This window comes from Perissodus microlepis, chromosome 1 (genome assembly GCF_051167445.1).
Source record: "Perissodus microlepis isolate ML-2025 ecotype Zambia chromosome 1, ASM5116744v1, whole genome shotgun sequence".
NCBI lineage: Eukaryota > Metazoa > Chordata > Actinopteri > Cichliformes > Cichlidae > Perissodus > Perissodus microlepis.
This window is the reverse complement of record NC_140461.1, coordinates 16,006,368-16,025,138: the sequence shown is the minus strand read 5'-3', so window position 1 is coordinate 16,025,138 and position 18,771 is coordinate 16,006,368. Positions and strand designations below refer to the sequence as shown.

At 38.6% G+C, this 18,771-nt stretch overlaps 1 protein-coding gene across 2 annotated transcripts in view; it reads right to left on the bottom strand.

The window, feature by feature from the left end:
• LOC146393616 (CUB and sushi domain-containing protein 1-like) overlaps positions 1-18,771 on the bottom strand; it is a 437,819-nt gene that overhangs the window by 29,357 nt on the left and 389,691 nt on the right. For both annotated transcript variants that reach the window (XM_084931950.1, XM_084931959.1), the window contains exons 49-60: positions 18,633-18,749; positions 18,154-18,225; positions 17,076-17,222; positions 13,863-14,051; positions 13,554-13,739; positions 12,997-13,194; positions 10,764-10,937; positions 9,613-9,786; positions 9,158-9,331; positions 7,711-7,899; positions 6,077-6,253; positions 1,774-1,959 (exon numbers count right to left, since the gene is read on the bottom strand). In XM_084931950.1, the coding sequence (XP_084788076.1) occupies positions 1,774-1,959; positions 6,077-6,253; positions 7,711-7,899; positions 9,158-9,331; positions 9,613-9,786; positions 10,764-10,937; positions 12,997-13,194; positions 13,554-13,739; positions 13,863-14,051; positions 17,076-17,222; positions 18,154-18,225; positions 18,633-18,749 (1,983 nt within the window). The remainder of the gene's footprint in view (positions 1-1,773; positions 1,960-6,076; positions 6,254-7,710; positions 7,900-9,157; positions 9,332-9,612; positions 9,787-10,763; positions 10,938-12,996; positions 13,195-13,553; positions 13,740-13,862; positions 14,052-17,075; positions 17,223-18,153; positions 18,226-18,632; positions 18,750-18,771) is intronic.

Below are 18,771 nucleotides of genomic sequence, written 5' to 3'. Positions count from 1 at the left end.
TGAAAATCGGCAAGGCTACACAGGCAGCAGCTAATGGTTCCAGTGTCTCTACAGTTCTAGGGGGACCCACTTTAATTTTCCCTGGATTCCCATGGGTTCAAAGAGTGTCTTTGGAAACTGCTGTTGTCGACTATAGGATGCCGTTTATTAACACAGTGCTGTCAAAGATCCAACAACGAGTGACACACTTCAATCCTTTGTGTCTAAGCATGCACACAAACAAACAAACTTGAGTCTTCATATTTTAAATTCAACAATCGTCTTACATTATGCGTCTCTGGTGTTACATCTCTGAATTTTGAGAACATATTAAAATGACCACTTATGGACAAACAGCGTTGTTAATGATTTATTATTGCGTTCTTGCTGCAGAATTTAAGACCGCAGTGAGTAACTGAAAAATCAGCAGAGGAATTACACTCACTCAATAGCCTATATAATGTTTATTTAAAAATTAATGGCTTTATTTAGGATCAAAATATGTACACATACTGTAGTAAAATTCACACTGCTACGCAAACTCTGAAACACGCTGTTTTTTCTTTCCTGTCTCTTTAAGCTGTCCTCCCAAATGGCCCAGCCTACTCTAATAGGTCAATCACAATGTGGCAAAGGAATGTTGGTTGTGTATCTTAATTATGTGATTACAGATATAACTCTGTAAGTGTCAGCTGGTAACACAAAAACCCAGGATGCAACTATGTTTGAACCAGAACCAGACCAAGAACATAGAGAGGGTCCTGCAGAGGTCAATAATTCATTTTGCATTATCATACCCCAAACCGCAGTTATCATTTATTTTTCACATATGCACAAGTAGGGAGTGCCAACTAAAGTTTATAGCAACTTGCACTGTGGCAAGAGTGCAAAAAAGACTCTTGTCTTCACTTTTAGAGCCAGCAGCAAACCAAGAGCATGCTTTGCACGCGGATGAGAGACGTTGGAGATCAGTTTTGCAGAAGTGTTTCTAGCAAGCAAATGAAAAATGGCAGACTGCGAGGCAGCTGCTCATTAATATTCAACGCAATAAAAGAAACGGAAAACCCAAGAAGTGTAATATCAGCATTTGTAACATAAAACCTCTATATTTAACTCTATCTGTATCACATATGGGCAAAGTATGGTGGACCATCTCAGTCTGGCCAACATATTACAGTAAATAAAATGAAGTAAAATTAGTTAAAAAGAAGTTTACAAAAACCCAAAGACTCAATAAATATGTGTAATATCAATTATCCAATATGGGCTCTTCACTCTTACTTTATCTAAATCACTATGACTCTCACAAAAAAGAAAATACTTAGGATAAAGATCAAAATGATTAAATCCATATATCACGAAGACTTTATAAGCAAATCTTGTTTGGTTCCTTTTATATCAGGGTATATTTTTAAGGCAATGTTTTATAGAATCTAGTCTGAGGCCCAAAGGTAACCTCAAAAGAGACAAAGACGACTTGCCATCAAAGTGTATGTTTTCAAAACAGACAGTTCAGCATGTTGTCACATTTAAATTTCTTGTATAAAGCAAGCAGCAGCCTTTTAAAGGCTCTATATAAATAGAATACAGATAAGAAGAGCCCATAAATATCTATCTCGAGTCAAGGAGAAAGTACTGCTTCGATTTTCAGCGCTATGACAGAAAATAACTAAATAAATAAAAAGTTCTATATGCTGTTTAAAGTGTAAGCTGCAGTTTACGTTTCACTCAAGTTCAAGTGCCAAACTTTCACCTAACATGAGGAATATAAATGGTCATTTTGACACTTCCCACCTTGACAGACAGGCTGTGTACCACTCCAGGTGCCATTATGAACGCAGGTCCTCTCGGCTGACCCAATCAGATTATATCCTGCCTCGCAGCTAAAGCGCAAAAGGCTCTTGGTTTTAAATTCCTCTCCTCCTATACGGGCACCATGAGGAGGGATCCCTGGGTCTCCACAGATTCCAGCACTCACACCTACAGCAAGAAAGCAAGCATAAAGTTAATGTACCAAACTCAACAATGCTCTTAAAAACCAAATGAGTCCCCCACCCCCCAACATAATCCTGGACTGCTGCGACACAAACATAGAAACACATCAAAGCACATCAATTTGCACAGTGAATCCAAATACACTTGCTGCAGTCATGTCCATTAGTTCTAATAGGTTTTAGTGATTTTGTGCAACTAAATGGTAAAATGCTAGATCAGGAGGTCGTCTCTCACTGGGATCATTATGCTAAAAATACACGCAAGCATTCATGCTAGAGGTCAACAACATCAACTAAACACCATATGCACTGGAGAAATTGCAATGACACAATTTGCCTGCTTACCCTTTTCATATACAGTAACTCACACATAGATGCACATACTCAGACATGCAAACTTTGTTGAACTGTACTTTGCATTTAGGCTATACCAAATTGTTCTAGCATTAAAAGCACTGAGCGTGTTACAATTTTAGCAGCTTAAATTCCATCGGTAGGGATTTGTGAGTTTAACAGGGTACAGCGCCAAATGCAGTGTCTTGCATCTCAATGAGTTCTTCAGCTGCAGGATGTATTCTGCCCTGCTGAGTGCTCTGTTTTGAGGCCAGCAGAGTAAGCTTATTGCATTTCAGCTGTTGAGACTGTTGATGCTGAGTTTAGAAATGATCGGTTGTAGTGTTGTGGGATCTGTGTAACCCCAGTGTAGAGGAATGCTTACAACCTGAGAAGTGAACAAGGACTCTGCCACCTCTCTATTCCTGCCTGTTTCTAACATGTGCAGTTCAAGCCAGGAAATATGCCCTGTAATATAAAGTGTGCTCAGTTTCCAGCATGTAAGAGATCATTATGTCTCTGTGTTTGTGATAAATTGCAGAGGTAACAAAAATGACATAAAATACTTTGTCACGATAATTTACACAAGCAAAACTGTCAAATGGTGACATAGTCATAAATTTGTAATGCAATAAAAAGCATATAAAACTGAACAAAGTTTTTTTAACAGCTTGAAAATGTTCAAATAATTTCTCCCTTCATCTTTTTTTGTAGAACAAATGGGAGGACATGTGCGATGAAGGGCAGCGTGGTCATGGGGTGGTTGGTTCTCAGTAAGCAGGAAGGTAGGTAATTATAATCAACGATATAAACAGCTTGCTGCAATTTGTCACTTATTAAATTGATTAACTGATTTAAAATTATGGCGTCGCTTCTGGTATGTTATTCATGTCTGGAACTGTGGAAAGTGGAAAATCGAATCCAGAGATAAATATTCATAGAGCACAAGGACTAACTTTCAATCATAATATGATGTTTCTTAGGTGACTGTCTACCACTGTCATTTCCTCAATACAGTACATCACAGTCTCTGATCTAAAATCAAAAAACAATACGGTGAAGAATTGACTGGTTCTGAAACACACAAGGAGCCTGTCTGTCAGTCAGAGATACCTGTCAGTTCCAGTTAATACTTCACAGTATATTATGCTGAGGCAAAACAAAGATGTCTTAGTACTGACTTGCCTGTGGGGTATGGCTCACTGTTTTTATTCCAGATGGGGTGTTGCTGTTTTAATAGCTCAATCTTTTGTTCTCAAAAAACACTTGTTTCATTCTTCAGTTCCCTGGAATTCTACTGTTTTTACCTTTAATCAGTGAGTTTTTGCTATTCTGTAGCCTTTACTGGTACTGTTTACCATCTGACAAGATCTCTGCATAGTATGTATACACTAGCAGTTAAAAGTTTGGACAGACTTTCTCATTTTATGTTTTTTCTTCATTTTTACTACTTTCTACATTGTAGATACATATTGAAGACATCAAATATACGACACAAGATATATAGAATTATGTAGCAAAGAAAAAATTGATAAATAACTAACTAAATATGTTTTATATTTTAGATTCCTGAAAGTAGGGACACTTTGTTAACAGCGCTGCAAACCCCTGGCCTTCTGTCAATGAGCTTTATGATGTAGTCACATGAAATGGTTTCACTTTACAGGTGTGCGTTGTCAGGATTCATTTGTGGAATTTTTTTGCCTTCTTAATGGGGTTGGGACCACAAGCTGTGTTATGCAGGTTGGTACACAGATGACAGCCCTATTTGACAACTGTTAGAATTTATATTATTGCAAGAACCAATCAACAAGTAAAGAGAAACGACAGCCCATCAGTACTTTAAGAACTGAAGGTCAGTCAGTCCGGAATATTGCTAAAACTAACAAGCGCTACAATGAAACTGGCTCACGTAAGGACTGCCCCAGGAAAGCAAGACCAAGAGTCACCTCTGCTGCTGAGGATAAATTAACCTGAGTCACCAGCCTCAGAAACTGCAAGTTAACAGCACCTCGGATTAGAGCCCAGATATGGACATTACACTAGTGGAAATCTGTGCTTTGGTCTGATGATTCCAAATTTGAGATCTTTGGTTCCACCCGCTGTGTCTTTGTGCGAGACAGAAAAGGTGATCAGATGGTCTCTACATGCATGGTTCTCACTGTGAAACATAGAGGAGGTGTGATTGTGTGGGGGTGCTTTGTTGGTGACACTGTTGGGGATTTATTAAAAACTGAAGACACACTGAACCATCATGGCTACCACAGCATCCTGCAGCAACACGCCATCCCATCCGGTTTGCGTTTAGTTGGACCATCATTTATTTTTCAACAGGGCTATCTGACCAAGAAGGAGAGTGATGGAGTGCTGCGCTAGATGGCCTGGCCAGCACTCCGTCACCTGACCTTAACCCAATTGAGATGGTTTGGGATGAGATGGACCGCAGAGTTAAGGCAAAAGGGCCAGCAAGTGCTCAGCATCTCCGGGAACTTCTTCAAGACTGTTGGAAAACCATTTCAGGTGACGACCTCATGAAGCTCATCGAGAGAATGCCAAGAGTTTGCAAAGCAGTAATCAAAGCAAAGGGTGGCTATTTTGAAGAATGTAAAATATAAAACATGTTTTATATGTGTTTATTCATAGTTTTGATGCCTTCAGTGAAAATCTAAAATGTACATAGTCATGAAAATAAAGAAAACCCATTAAATCCCATTAAATGTCCAAACTTGACTGGTAGTGTACATGCAAGAAAACTCTAGAAATGATCATATAATAATGGTGACAGTATGTAGTAGCTCCAAAGTCAGCATGAACCTTTTTGTCTTTGAGACCACAGAATAAGGCGTAGTCAGCCAAAACTGTTTTTCTCAGAGCTCAGGGTACAGTAAAGATATAGATACAAATAAACAAATACAAAGAACAGTAAGTAATTTTATCAGATTACATGGTAAATTCTGTGTGTGTGTGCAGATAATCTTGTGGTCTTCAGTCCAGGTAGTGCTGGTCTCCAGCAGCTCCTTCGCATACATTACATTCTGCTTATGGTTTGGAACATGATATTAGATACCATGCCCGTAAGAGCACTGTCATCATTTGTAGAACCAATGAAGACAAACATCTAAGACTTTCCAAATTTAAATTGTCGAATAACAATCTTATTGTCTGTAATGAGGTCAAATATCTTGGACATCTTATTATAGCTCAAACACCAGAAGAGTTCTTTTTAGAGCATACTGTACATCTCTGCATACTTCATACTTGTGGACAAACTATAGGAAGGTGAGTCTACATAAACCTCATGTAGCCTATACTAATGCCCTGAGCTTATCACTGAAGATACAAAGGTGGCTCAACACCAGCAGGGGCTGGTACAATTGTCTCTTTGTGGGAAGGTGATCTGAGTGTATTTTTTCTTTGTTTTTGTTCATGTGTTTTACATGAGTCTGGAATAAAGATTGATTGATTGGCACAAATTGCACACTGTTGTTGTGAGCAGGAGCGCTTGCCATTCTGTAATATTTTATATTAGCAATTGTGTTCTGCAAAGCCTTATTAAAAAGGCATTTCTGGATACAGATTTCCTTGTTAAAAGCCTCAGTGTAGATGTGGTACATTTGCCTTACGTGTAAAAACAGGCACAGACTTATCGTGTGCTTTGAGTGCGAATATGTATGACAGCAACAGTGAATCATTCAACTTAGCCCTAATCCTGCACAAAATGTAAATCGTGTCTATTAGACATGCAGGTATATCAACTACTTTGACTTTACCAGTGCAGTAGGGTGGTGCTCCACTCCATGTACCATCTTCCTGACAGTGGCGAGTAGCATTGCCCACAAGCACTCCACCAGGTAGACAAGAGTACTGCAGTACTGAACCATATGTCCAACTGTTGGTCCCAGATACTACTACATTAGGGGGTACACCAGGGTCACCACAGGAAATAGCTACAGAGACAGCAAGAGATTGAAAGAGATAAAGAAGGGTTTAGTGTGTGAGTGTTTGTGTATGTCTCTGAATGTGTGTTTGAGTGTGGATGCATCCAACTATAGATTACAGATACTATTGCTTCAGGTTGTGCAGCTGGGTCACTGCAGAGACAGCAAACAGGAGAGTGTTTTCAGCAAAAGAGGGGTGGGATTAATGCAAGCCCTTGTTGTTTTTGTGTGTGCGTGCTTGTGTCAAAATACACAAACAGGGACTGCAAAAAGAAAGAAGTGTAGACATTAAATGTAGCATGAGACAGAGGCGCTAGCTGTTCAACCAAGGTGAACTGGAAGACAACCAAGGATGTTTTGGTTGTGTGATATGCACCTTAACCAATACAAGACAACGTATTGTGACTTTGCAACTGTACAATAAAACATGCACATAAATAATTAAACCTGCCTTGCTTACACCACATTGTAGCATACGGGCATGCAAGTAAAGCTTATTGAGTTTAACTGAATTGCCTGAGAGAGGGAGAGAAAACCAATAACTCATCTGAAATTAAATTCACTTCAGCCAGACAACACTGAAAGCATCTCTGCTTTTCTTCTATGTAGAAAACTAGAAAAAAATCATTCCAAAGCATTTAAGCAACAGACGCCCAATTTTTTTCTTCAGCTTCAGAGAAATCTATGTTTTACAAAGCACAAGTTTCTGGAGGACACTGATATGGAACTGCTCTCGATTTTCTATTGCTGCCAAATGACTTGTCCTCTGATATCTCTCCTCACCCCCAAATTGTATTACTCCATCCTCTCCTTGCCCCTCTGTCATCACCCCTTTCCCCCCAATTTTCCGATAAGACCTTGTTTTGCGAATGCAACGCTCGATGCACAGACGCCAAGTGCTTCACCGGTGTCTGCCCCTTCTTTCCTCTCTGTCTGATTTCTCATCTCTACACCTCTGTTCCTGTGTCTTTATTCTAAGCTTTTGTTCACCTTCTGTTCCCCTCTTCATCTGTGAATCTGCTTCCTTCTCACTATCACTCTCTAGTTTAATCTCTTTGTTTCTATCAGCAATGGTAGCTTTCTAACAAGACCACCTATAGCCTTATGAGACACATTCCAACTTTCTTTTTCTGTAAACACACATGGACACAAATCATACTCAAACCTTTATGACTCTTTCTTTCATACCCTTTTCTTTTATGATTACTTTCTTCCCATTTTCTTTCTTGAACCCTCTCGTTTGCTCTCACTCTCTCATCCACTCCTCCTTATCCTACTCTCAAAGGCTCTTCAGGCTATTTCAATCCTCAAATGCCTATTCCAGAAAACAAAAAAAAAGCTACCTGCTTGTGGCTACTTTTTTGAAGGCACGTTCTTATAAAAAAAATCCCAAAATTCTTCTGTTCACAACAGGAAAGACATATAGCCAAATATTTCCCCGACTACCTTCACTTGTTCACCCATACCTAGGCAACGAGGGATTGGCCGGTCCCACAGTCCATTATGCTGACATGTAAGGAGTGCAGAACCCAAAAGGTAGAAGCCTCGTTTGCAGTGGATTGCTACAGTCACACCATAGCTGAAGACTTCTGGGTAACGAAGGCCGGATTGGCGCACGCCATTCTCCACATGACCGGGGTCAGAACAGTTCACCACTGTACGAGAGAGCAGAAGAGCCATTTAAAAGTATTTACAAAGGTTTTACAATGCAAGCATATATAAAGGTGATGGCTATATATCTTGGGAGCTTTGTGGGGTTGAGTACTGAATACTCAATTACCATTTAACAAAGTTACAATTTCATATCATCCATGCTGCTCTGCTCTGGTCTTCTTTAAACTGCTCTTTTGTCATACCCTGCTCTGTTTTTTGAAGCATTTTGTTCCCTATTCCCTCCTCCTGTCCCTTGTACTTTTTCTCTCTGGGTAGATGCCAGTCCAATAAGAGTGGAGTTTGATTTTCCCCATGTCGCAGGGGAGACTGACATTCACTCAAATTCAAGTCCATGGGGGAGACGCCTATGTGTGTTTGTGTGTGTGTGTTTGGCACCCTATGGGAACAAAGAAAGTTTCAGTCTTATAATTGACAGCTGCTGCTGTGAGGTAAAAAGAGGGAGGGAGAGCAGGATAAGACAGAAAATGTGGGGGAGATGGCGAAAGCAAGCAGGCAAGCGAGGATGAATCGCTTCAGTGGGAAACCCATGTGAGCAACTACGTTATATCGATCTGCTCTCATGACTTTGCAAAATGCTTGTGTGTGTGCGTGCTTGAGTATATCATAACTGTTACACTACCAGGGGTCTAGAGAGTTTTGTACTGTAATGACCGTGCATGGTTAGCAGAGGAAAAGAGTATGTCTCTGGACATGTACCCAGCTGTGTTTGTGCACGAATGAATTTATTAGTTTATTTGGAGATACACTGATTGTGTCTGAATTCATCTTGCAGATAAGATTTTGTTGTGTTCTCTCTTTTACTAGCAGCAGACTCGGTTCCAAAAGCAATTTCATTTACATAATGTGGGTAGAAGCAAATTCAGTCAACACATGCTGAACATACCACGGCAATCCACAATTTAAAGGAAAGTCTGTTTTTTTTACAATACAACCTAGGGATCATTTTTGCCATTGAGGCCTTTTCTTTTATTTGGTTATGATTTTACTCAACAGATGTCGATTGCATCATGTTTGCTCCTCACACAGATTCTATGATTTTAAAAGTTAAAAAAGGTACATAGATAGTGGTAAATAGTTAAATTCTCTATTTCACTTACACAGAGCGTGTGTACATTTACTTTCTTGACAAAAACATAATATAAAACTCTAATCTATAGAGGTGATTTAGCAGAATAAAGCATTACAAGGATGTGCATGTGCATGAGTTGCTAGCTCTGTGTTAATGAATGTGGACGAGACCTTTGCAGACTGGTAAGGGGCTGCTCCACTGTCCGTTAAGTCGGCACTGAGCCCGAGCATTTCCACTTAGGACGTAACCTCTGTTGCAGGTGAAGTTGACCACATCATTGAGATTAAATTCGGTGCCATTGGTCCGCCCATTGGCTGGGTTGCCTGGGTGACCACAAGTGATTGCTGAGAGAGAAAGAGTGGAGAGAAATGTGATGAGAAACTTGAGGTTCGGAATAAGTATTGTGGTTCTCCCTCTTGATATTGTGTGATATTTCCAACTTTTTTTAATGTTGGTGCACAGATATATTCACTGAAAAAAAATGTAAACTCTAAAAGAATAAATTGTGTGATGTCTCTGAAGATTTTCTTTATATAACAATATAGGTTTTAGCTTTTCATATTTGACAAAAGCAGCAAACAATCTTTAACTCCAAACCACAATGTTGTTGGTATTGTGAACTTACGGACACAGACAGGTGTTGTTCCAGACCACCGATGGTCTTGTTGGCAGATTCTGACTGATGTGCCAATTAGGCGATATCCTAACATGCACTGGTATACAACTGTGTCACGGTAACTAGATCCATCCCCGCTAATGTGGCCGTTGACTATAGGATCTGGAGAGTCACAGTGACCAGCTGGGAGAAGCAAAGTGACAGAAATTAATACAGCACAATGAAACGCATCTTTAACTCACTCACACATCACTGAAGCTGGTTTTGTGTGCTGAGCCCTGATTTTAAACACATTCTGGCTCATTGTGCCAGCAGTCACTGTGGACTGCCAAATTATATGTAGGAGCTTAGATGCTTAAACTTTCAAATGTCTGTCTTTGCAAATCACCTTCAAAGACTTTAGTTCTAAACTTGGAGCAATTACAGATGAACAAAAGTCTCTTAAAAACAGTCCTTTAAACAATTTTTTTCATGCACTACATCTGCCTGGGGTTACTTAAAGCTTCAGCACATAAAAAGCATGTGAGCTGAGGTGTAAAGAGATTCTGAATTGTATTTGACACTATTTCATCTGTTAACAGATGTGCTTCAAAGTCGATCCCTTTTTCTTGATGTTTGTGTATCTAATGGTAAATGGTAAATAGTCCACCCAGTTCTGGATGGTCACTTGGTTATTGCCAAAGGTTAAAAGTTAAAAATAACTAGCCTTTCTAAAATTGTTACAATTATTTCTAATTTTAAGAGATAGTATTATTATTGTCTTTTTAGGTCAGCAAATATCATCTCTATTAATAAATGACAAATACTGTTATATTTTGCCATCAATATCTCAAAAGAGTATGAGGGTGGATGTGAAATTTGCAGGTGTAACATGAATATTAACAATGCGCTATCTTATCAAAGTTGTACATATAGGCTCTCCTTGTTCATTACATTGACTTAGGTGATCTATTCCATGGTGTTAGTGAGGTACTAATCAGGTTGGATTTTTCTCATTAATGTAATATGAGATGAGTCAATGCTTTGGTTTTACTTTAACAGCTTGCTACATTTCTTTTCCAATGACTTATATTTTGAATCAAATTGTTCATTTTTGTGCCAAAGTGACTTAGGATAAACCACAACATCTTGAACATCTTATCACATTCAATGGACATTACCTAGACACCTGGTCTCTACACCACTCCACAGCCCATTAGCGCCACACTCCCTCACGTGGGATCCCACCAGCGTGTAGCCATGGTTACACATAAAGATCGCAGTTGCTCCGAATGTGGTCAACGTCCCCAGTTTGGTACCAAAAGGTGGGGAAGGAAGTTCCCCGCAGGAGATAACTAAATAATGAAATAAATGTGTCATTACAAAGTAACAAATTACACATTACATAACATCGTGGTGCAAATTATACTTTTCCATCTTTTACAAAATCTGCAAATAAAGTGGTCTGTGTCGTCAAGCCTTCATCATGATTGGTCAGTTAAATGAAGCATTACAAGACTACCATCCTAAATTTAAACATGGTACATTTTTGTTTTCCAACACAATATCTATCTGAATTTATTTCCTTCAGAAGATTTAAGCTAATTCTGCCTTAATATCCTGGGAGACACAGCTTTAAAGTCACTGGCTAATTTAAACAGACACTTCTGTTACATTGCCAAATCCCTTGAAACTGCTGCAATGATAGGTAGGTCAGCTCAAACACTACCCAGAGAAATTAACAAAAATGTATCCAAATAAAGTCTTTAAACCACTGGCTTAATGTAAAATACATTTCAAATTGTAATCATTTTTTTAAACTTCTCCAGTGTACACATTTCACTTTTCCATTGGCATATCATATATTATGCAACAGTATGAAATTCTGTAGCCTACTGGAAAGTTGTCAAAGTCCCAATGTTCTGTCACAGCCTCTCTTTATGAAACAAGCAGCAAAGACGCATTGCATAGTAACACTGTATTTGTATAGACAGTATTTCACTACTATCAGCATATACCCCACATTTAGGAAGCACAGACTGCATTCTGTTTGAAAGAGACACAGTCCCTAGACAATGTGCAGTGGTTAATATCCTCAGGCGTTTCGAAACACATACACCCCTAGTAACTAATTTCAAAAAAAGTAGAAGAAATAGATAAAACCTCACGCACAACCACACATAAAGCAGCTCCCTCTCAAATATACCAATAACAGAGGATTATGCACATGCATGCTTGCCCCTCAAAGCAGGTGAAAAGAGTTGTTGTTTTTTAAACTAAACATGGCAATTATGCTAGGAAAGTAGCTTTCTTTAATTCTTCCAAGTCTCCCCTCATTTCTTTATATCTTGCTAGGAAAATGGGAAACAGGTGCACTGATTAGAAATCATACCTGAAATACAGAACATATAGCAAAAACATTTATGCCATTTAAAAGGTCTTGAAAGTCAATATTTTGTATGATCACCTTTATTTTTTAACAGTCTGAAATCTCTTAGGCAAATTTCTTATCATTTCTTTAAATAGTCTTTAGAAATGGTTTTCCAGGCTTCTTGAAGGATAATCAATTTTCACTGCCTTTTGTTCAGTTCTCTGTCAAGATGATCTCACACTGCTTCAGTAATTTTGAGGTTAGCTGACCTTTCCTGACCAAGGTGAACAAAAGCCCATTCCTCTGAAAATGGTCAGATACAAGGGGTGGACTGAAAATGGGAAAAAATAGGCAGCCGATTTCAAAAGAAAAACTTTGAAAAATTTCAGAAAGCGTGGATAACTATTGCTCATGGCTGCTTTAAAAAATTACATGAAAGTCAAACTCCTTGGAAGAAAAGATAAAAAAATGATGGGCAGATTTTTGTAAATGTCTCTTGTTCCGGTTTTATTTTGATAGTCCTTGTCAAGTGTGCAGCCCATTCCCATTCCCTCGTTACTCCCTCGTGTATTTAACCCGTTTTTCTTTGCCCCTTGTCGTGTCGTAACCCCGTCCCTGCTGTGTGTTTCCCTCATGTGCCTGTTTAGATCCTAGCTTCTCAGTTCCAGGGTTTGTTTTCTTGTGGTCCAGCTTACATTCTAGTTTTCCAGAGTTTCAGTCCTTAATTACTATGTTGAGGGCTTTTGTTTGTTTTCTGTGAGTTTTTGTTATGGTGGATTTCCCAGGAATAAAGCTGCCATTTTCATTTAACCTCCCGTGTTGTGAGTCCTGCGTTTGGGTCCTACATCCTGCCTGCCACACAGCTGAACCGTGACAGTTTTATGCATGATCTGACTCATGAATAATGTTCAGTATAATTCTACTAGAGGAAATTTAGAAGGTGCACCAAATACTAATTTTATTATCATGCACTTAAGTGAGGGCATCAGCTGATTATGAGCTAAGACAGTCATAATAGTGTCTTTGTGTGTATCAGTACTTACTCTTACAGGTAGCTGGGGCATCTGACCCCTCCCAAGTTCGGTTGGCAAGGCACCGAAGAGTCCGATGCCCCGCACCTAAATAGTACCCAGTTGAGCACTCCAGCATCACCACAGAACCAAACTCTCCCAGCCTACCAGAAATTAGGCGGTAGAGCATGTGACCTGAGAGGACGTCGTCAATGCTGGGGCAGTGGACCGCTGGACAAAAAATTAATGAAATGATACAGTTATATAAAATGTAACTGAACAGCAGGTGACTTTTAATTCTTAATTAAAATCTCTGATAATGTACTATTTGTATAAATTATAATTGTATAAATTAAAATGTATTACTTATTTACAATTCTAAACAAACTCCAAATGAATTATTGATTTAGTGGACAAAAGTTTTTTTTTGAAAAATAAATGATGTGTGAGTCATCTTCTCAAAATGCATCCTGGACACTGAGAAGAGAGCTTCCAGCTAGAGGCTCTAGCTTTTCCTAGATATACCAGTGCTTACTTTTTTGTCAACTAATACATTTACCCATCCTTATATTAAAGTTAGAAATACGTACGTAGACATCTGGAGACTGAGGCAGCATTGCTCCAGCTGCCATCCTCCAAACACATGGCAGTCATCGGAACACCTGGGTCAAGGTGGTAACCATGGTTACACTGATAGGTGACCTGGCTCCCAACAGTATACTGGTAAGCATGGAAGCTGCCATTTCCCGGTGACGGAGGTATGCCGCATGAGACAGCTACCACATAACAAAAAGAAAAGTGTTGCAGGAGGAATCCTTTACAACTGCAATTTTTTAATCTTTTTTACCTTTGTTCATTATCACTAAGAAGACTGAGAAATAATTGGTTTAAAATTTTACCTTGACAAAAAGGCGGTGGGGTATCCCACTGGAAAAGCCCATTGGAGTCGAGCTTGCAGGTGGCATTGCTTGAGCCCACCAGCCTGTGACCACGATTACAAAAGTACTGAAGTCTGCTACCTGGGCGAAGTTTGGTTCGGTTGACCACACCGCCATTCAGTGGAGGATCATTAATGCTACAGTAAGCAGCTGGAGGCAGAGAAACAAAGAGAGACAATAAAAAAGTGTTCTCAGCGGATAGCTTAGTCGACAGTCAAATTGTACAAATAATTTGATTTCCTAAGCTAAAAATAACGAACTGGCGTGACATTTTAAGAGTTTAAGAGTCTGAAAACTTGGTGACATTAATTGTAACACTCCAGGCAATCCGAAGAAAACAAAAAGTAAATGCCATCTACTAGTGAACTTAGTGAGCATAATCCCAAAGCAAACAGAATAATCATAAACTAGAAGAAGATATTGCACTTATTCTGAATTTTTCCAAGTAGTGCAGTGTTTTGTCATCCTAGAGCAGAGTGCGAGTGAGGTAGAGCATGAATAACACTCTAAACAGTAGCTAGAACACGGCACTCAAGGGCCGCTTGGCTCTCACTTCTCTGTCTGATGTGGTCACTGCTTCACCTGATCTTGGCTCTCCTCCCTCTTGGCTTCACATTAGTGGAATGACATTCCCACTCTGATCAGGACAACAGAGTCTGTAAATCTTTCTTTCCTAGAAGTGTCATATGTCATCTGTTCCCTTTTATTCACCATTTCAGATCTTATCATAGCTATGGTCCTATCATAGCATTTCTCTGTAACATAATCATTATTCATTTAGGGTCCTCCTTTATATCTCAGTGTGTATAATTTCAATAAAGGGACACAGGCTCCATTCGGATAATATTTTATCCCAAGACCAGCACATCAGAGTATCAGTTGTTGTTTATTACTGAAGATCTCTGGAAGTTTTAGTCACAGGAAAATTTAAAGGGTACTTCATATGATTTTCCTTTCCTTTTTTCTGTCATAGTTCCCATCAGACAATATAATGTTTGAATTGCGCATATATAAGTAAGCAGTAATAACCAGCATAGTCAGTAGAGGAAGAGCTTTTATCTTCAAACACAGGGTCATGAACCACGGAGAGACAAAAATCTATCTACAAAGTGTCAGTTCTGCTATTATCTATTTTACCAAATAGTCATCAGCTAATGAGATGCCAGTAAACACAGAATTCTACCAAAGGTTGAGCAGATATTCCTGTGGAAGCCCAATAATATTGAGGCTTTGTGGTCAGTATCTTTTTTTGTTGTTCTCTGTTATACTCTGCCATTAAAACAGAGCTTTCTAACAGGTGACACCATCTTTTACCCAAATGTACCTCCAAGCTGACTTTAAATCCAACTCTTGCCCAAGCAAAGAGCTGATATTCCATAGCTTCACCAAACCTTTAACTGCCTATTATTAGGCCAACTAACACCGATAACCTTACTGTCTTGACAAGTGGGTTTATCTAAATGCCAAGTCCTTCTGAGAAGTCCAGCAATCATCCCTGCTTATTGTATCCAGCTCCATGACTTTACTCATAACTACAATTTTTTAAACCATTCTGACGAAGGCTGCTCTTGTCCAAGTACAGAGCAGAGACTCCTTGACTTGGTCTTGGTCTATATCAACACTGAAATCTATTCTTACGCCTTCTTATGTGTCTACAATAATTCCATTTGTCTGTTGAATTTTCCAGAGCTTTCATTTAGACTTATTTTAACTGCTTCCACCTTGATGTTGTTATTGTGTTTTACTCTAGTGTTTATACCATTCCTCTAACATTAACTGCATTGTATATTGTGACTTTAGCTCCATTTGTAGTAGTTTTAGCTGATGAATACATCACCTTAATTGTTTATTTGAAAAATTGGATTGGCTCTGCTCTCACATGTGCTGTGAAGACATGCTGAGACATATATTATTTATCCTATTACCACTGCTGACAACTTCTTTAAAATTTACTAACTACCATAGTTGTTACACACTTGTTTACAGCCTGAACAGAATGCTCCCTTTATGCATTAAGGCAAAAACAACAAAATAGAGAGAGAGCGAGAAAGAAAGATGGGTCAAGAATTTCCAAGTGAAACTATTAAATATATATAAAAGTGATGAGGCTTTCCCAGCTTTCAGGATGGTCCGATGATAAATAGATGCCATACAATTAATAAAAATGATGCATGGTTCATTTCACAGCCAAAACAATACGCTGGGTCCACAAAGAATAATAAGAAAAAAGCGTAACAGTGATTATTACAGCTTACTCCATCTGCCAACACACATTTATAGTATATACTTCTGAGGATCCTCACAGGTATAATACATAAGCATGCCAGCATGTCAAAGAAGAAGACATTTCTAAACATGTATTTATGATACAAACTGTACTATAGATATGTTCAGTTTCAATTTAAAGCTCCAGATCATTAATAATGTATAGCAAGTGAAAAATCCCCCCCATCATTTTTTTGTTTTCTTTAGAGATGCTGTTGTCGATGCAATAAGACACCATGGGGTCTTATACTTTAGGCTGTTTTGCAGATATAACCCAAAGACTAAAATATATCACATTTATTTTTTTCCCTTCAGTACACAGAGCCAGGAAACAGGCCTTGTGACTTACTCCTTCTGAACCCAAATAGGATTAGTGTCACTATAAATTATTTTTTCTATGACTAAGATTGGGGGATTGTCTTTAACGAATTCTTAACAAGTTAAAATGATTAAGTGGTGAACTAGCTTACAACCCAAATCTAAAAAAGCCAACACAACCTCACAGTGTTGGCAAGCCACTACAGATTTAATTCGCTCAATCTGACAAATTAACAAATTAGAGTCACTAATTCTCTTTTGCTCATAAGCAGCATGATGCATTCAAAAATAATGTTTTCTAAATAATCATTGCTCACCCACCTACAACCTTGATGAATTACTTTCATTATTAAGAAAAGCATTAGGGATGGCTATTCACTAAAGCAGAACAGAGCAGCTAATTTAGTAGTCAAAAACTGTTTTAACACAGGGGGTCACACATATACTTCTAGGTACTGTGTTTAAAAGCAGAATAAGAGAGCAGCCCCTTCCAGAAAACTCACATTTGAAAATGGGCATGCATCTAACGCACAAGGACATTCTATTTCAATCAAATAATAATATCAATAATTCAGAAGACACCAGATGTACCTGAGTACCGTATCTTGAATCCTCTCTTGTTGGTTGCGTGGTCAGTGGACCATCGTAGATAGAGTTGGTTTGTCTTTGATGTGAAGTTCAGTTGAGAGGAATGGTTACCACTTAGCGCAACAAGCAGTGGGCTTTGTCCGGAAGATCCTAATGAAACAAGTAATTTAGTTCAGAGCCATGTACAACAAGTGATCGATTTTTATAGACGTGCCTGTTTAGACAATACGCTATTTTGTCATTTAAGTATCTGTTGCAAAGAAACGTAGCGATGATAGTAGGAAAAATGTGATAAAGTTAAACTTCTTAGATATGAGTCTCCATGCATATCTCCAGATGAAAAATAGCCTAAAGTGATGCGGCAATGAAATTTCTTAAATGTGAGGTACACACAATTACAAGAAGTGACTTGCTACCTCCAGATTACTTGAACAGTGTCTGCGTTTGATTTTGTTTATAAAAGACACTTTTAAATACTATAGTAGCTGAACAGCATTCTCCAAATAGTCTACCAAAAAAATAAACATCTATTGACAATTTTCTCTGTTCGGTAATGCTTCAATAGATTAGAAAACAACCCGGTCACTGATGCTTCCTCTGTGATGTCATTAATCTCAGAAATATTAGAGGGAGCTTACATTTGTTTGGACCACGCAAGATTAATAGAGAGAGAGAACTTGCGTGGAAATGTGTTAACCCATTTAGAAATTCCAGTAAAATATGCATTTAAAAATGTGTTTGGGTAGCTTGTTATAATGTTTATTGGTATAAAAATTAACATTTTTAGCTGTCACTAGTCAAATTATTCTAATATAGCTTCATAAAGTTCTTAATATACACTGCACAAAAAAGCCACAAAATTATACACAGAGCACACTATCTACTCTGTACACAAATTTCCTGCTCCATAACCTACTTGGAAGTCCTGTGGGGTAAATTCCTAACACCCCAAATGAGAATTAAGTATTATGTATCTTATTAACTGAATTGTTGGTATTTTGAACAAGAAAACATAAATTAAAGCTGGATCTGAGTATGCGTGTGTGTGCAGATGTAACAAATGTAGGAAAGGATTGTTTACCATCAAAAATCTCCAGTTCATCAAACTGCTTCTCGCTGTGGAACATCTCGACATAGATATTGATGGTGTAACCTGAAGGGGGGGGGGGGGGGGGGGGGACGGACACACACACAATCATTTACTGCCAAGTGCAAATGTACTGTAACATGCAACACATAGTGTATAGCAAATGCACACACACATGCAGAGCTGTATGCAAATGTATGCATATTTAGGCTGAAAGACCAAATGCAGACACATAGGTCTATCAGGTTCAAGAATAAAGTAGGTTAAGGTTAAGTAAATAACACACAGCTTGAGTGTCATTTCACTCAAGCTGTGTGTTAAATTTCAAATTTTGTCCTTGCTGTAAAGAGATCAGTCTCTTTGGTTGCATCTAAATGCAGATGGTAAATATTCTTCAGTCACAAGATTATTCCAACACACATGTGTAACCCCATAGATAACTAGATAGACAGATAAATAGATACACACTGTACCTGGAATCATGCGCAGCAACCAGGAGCATGTCTGGCTGTTTGGATAATTGCTAGGAAACCCAGGGCTCAGTATCACACCCGAGGATGAAAACCGTTCCTCATTGGCTGGGCACTGGGCTGAAGGGGTTACCAAAAAGCC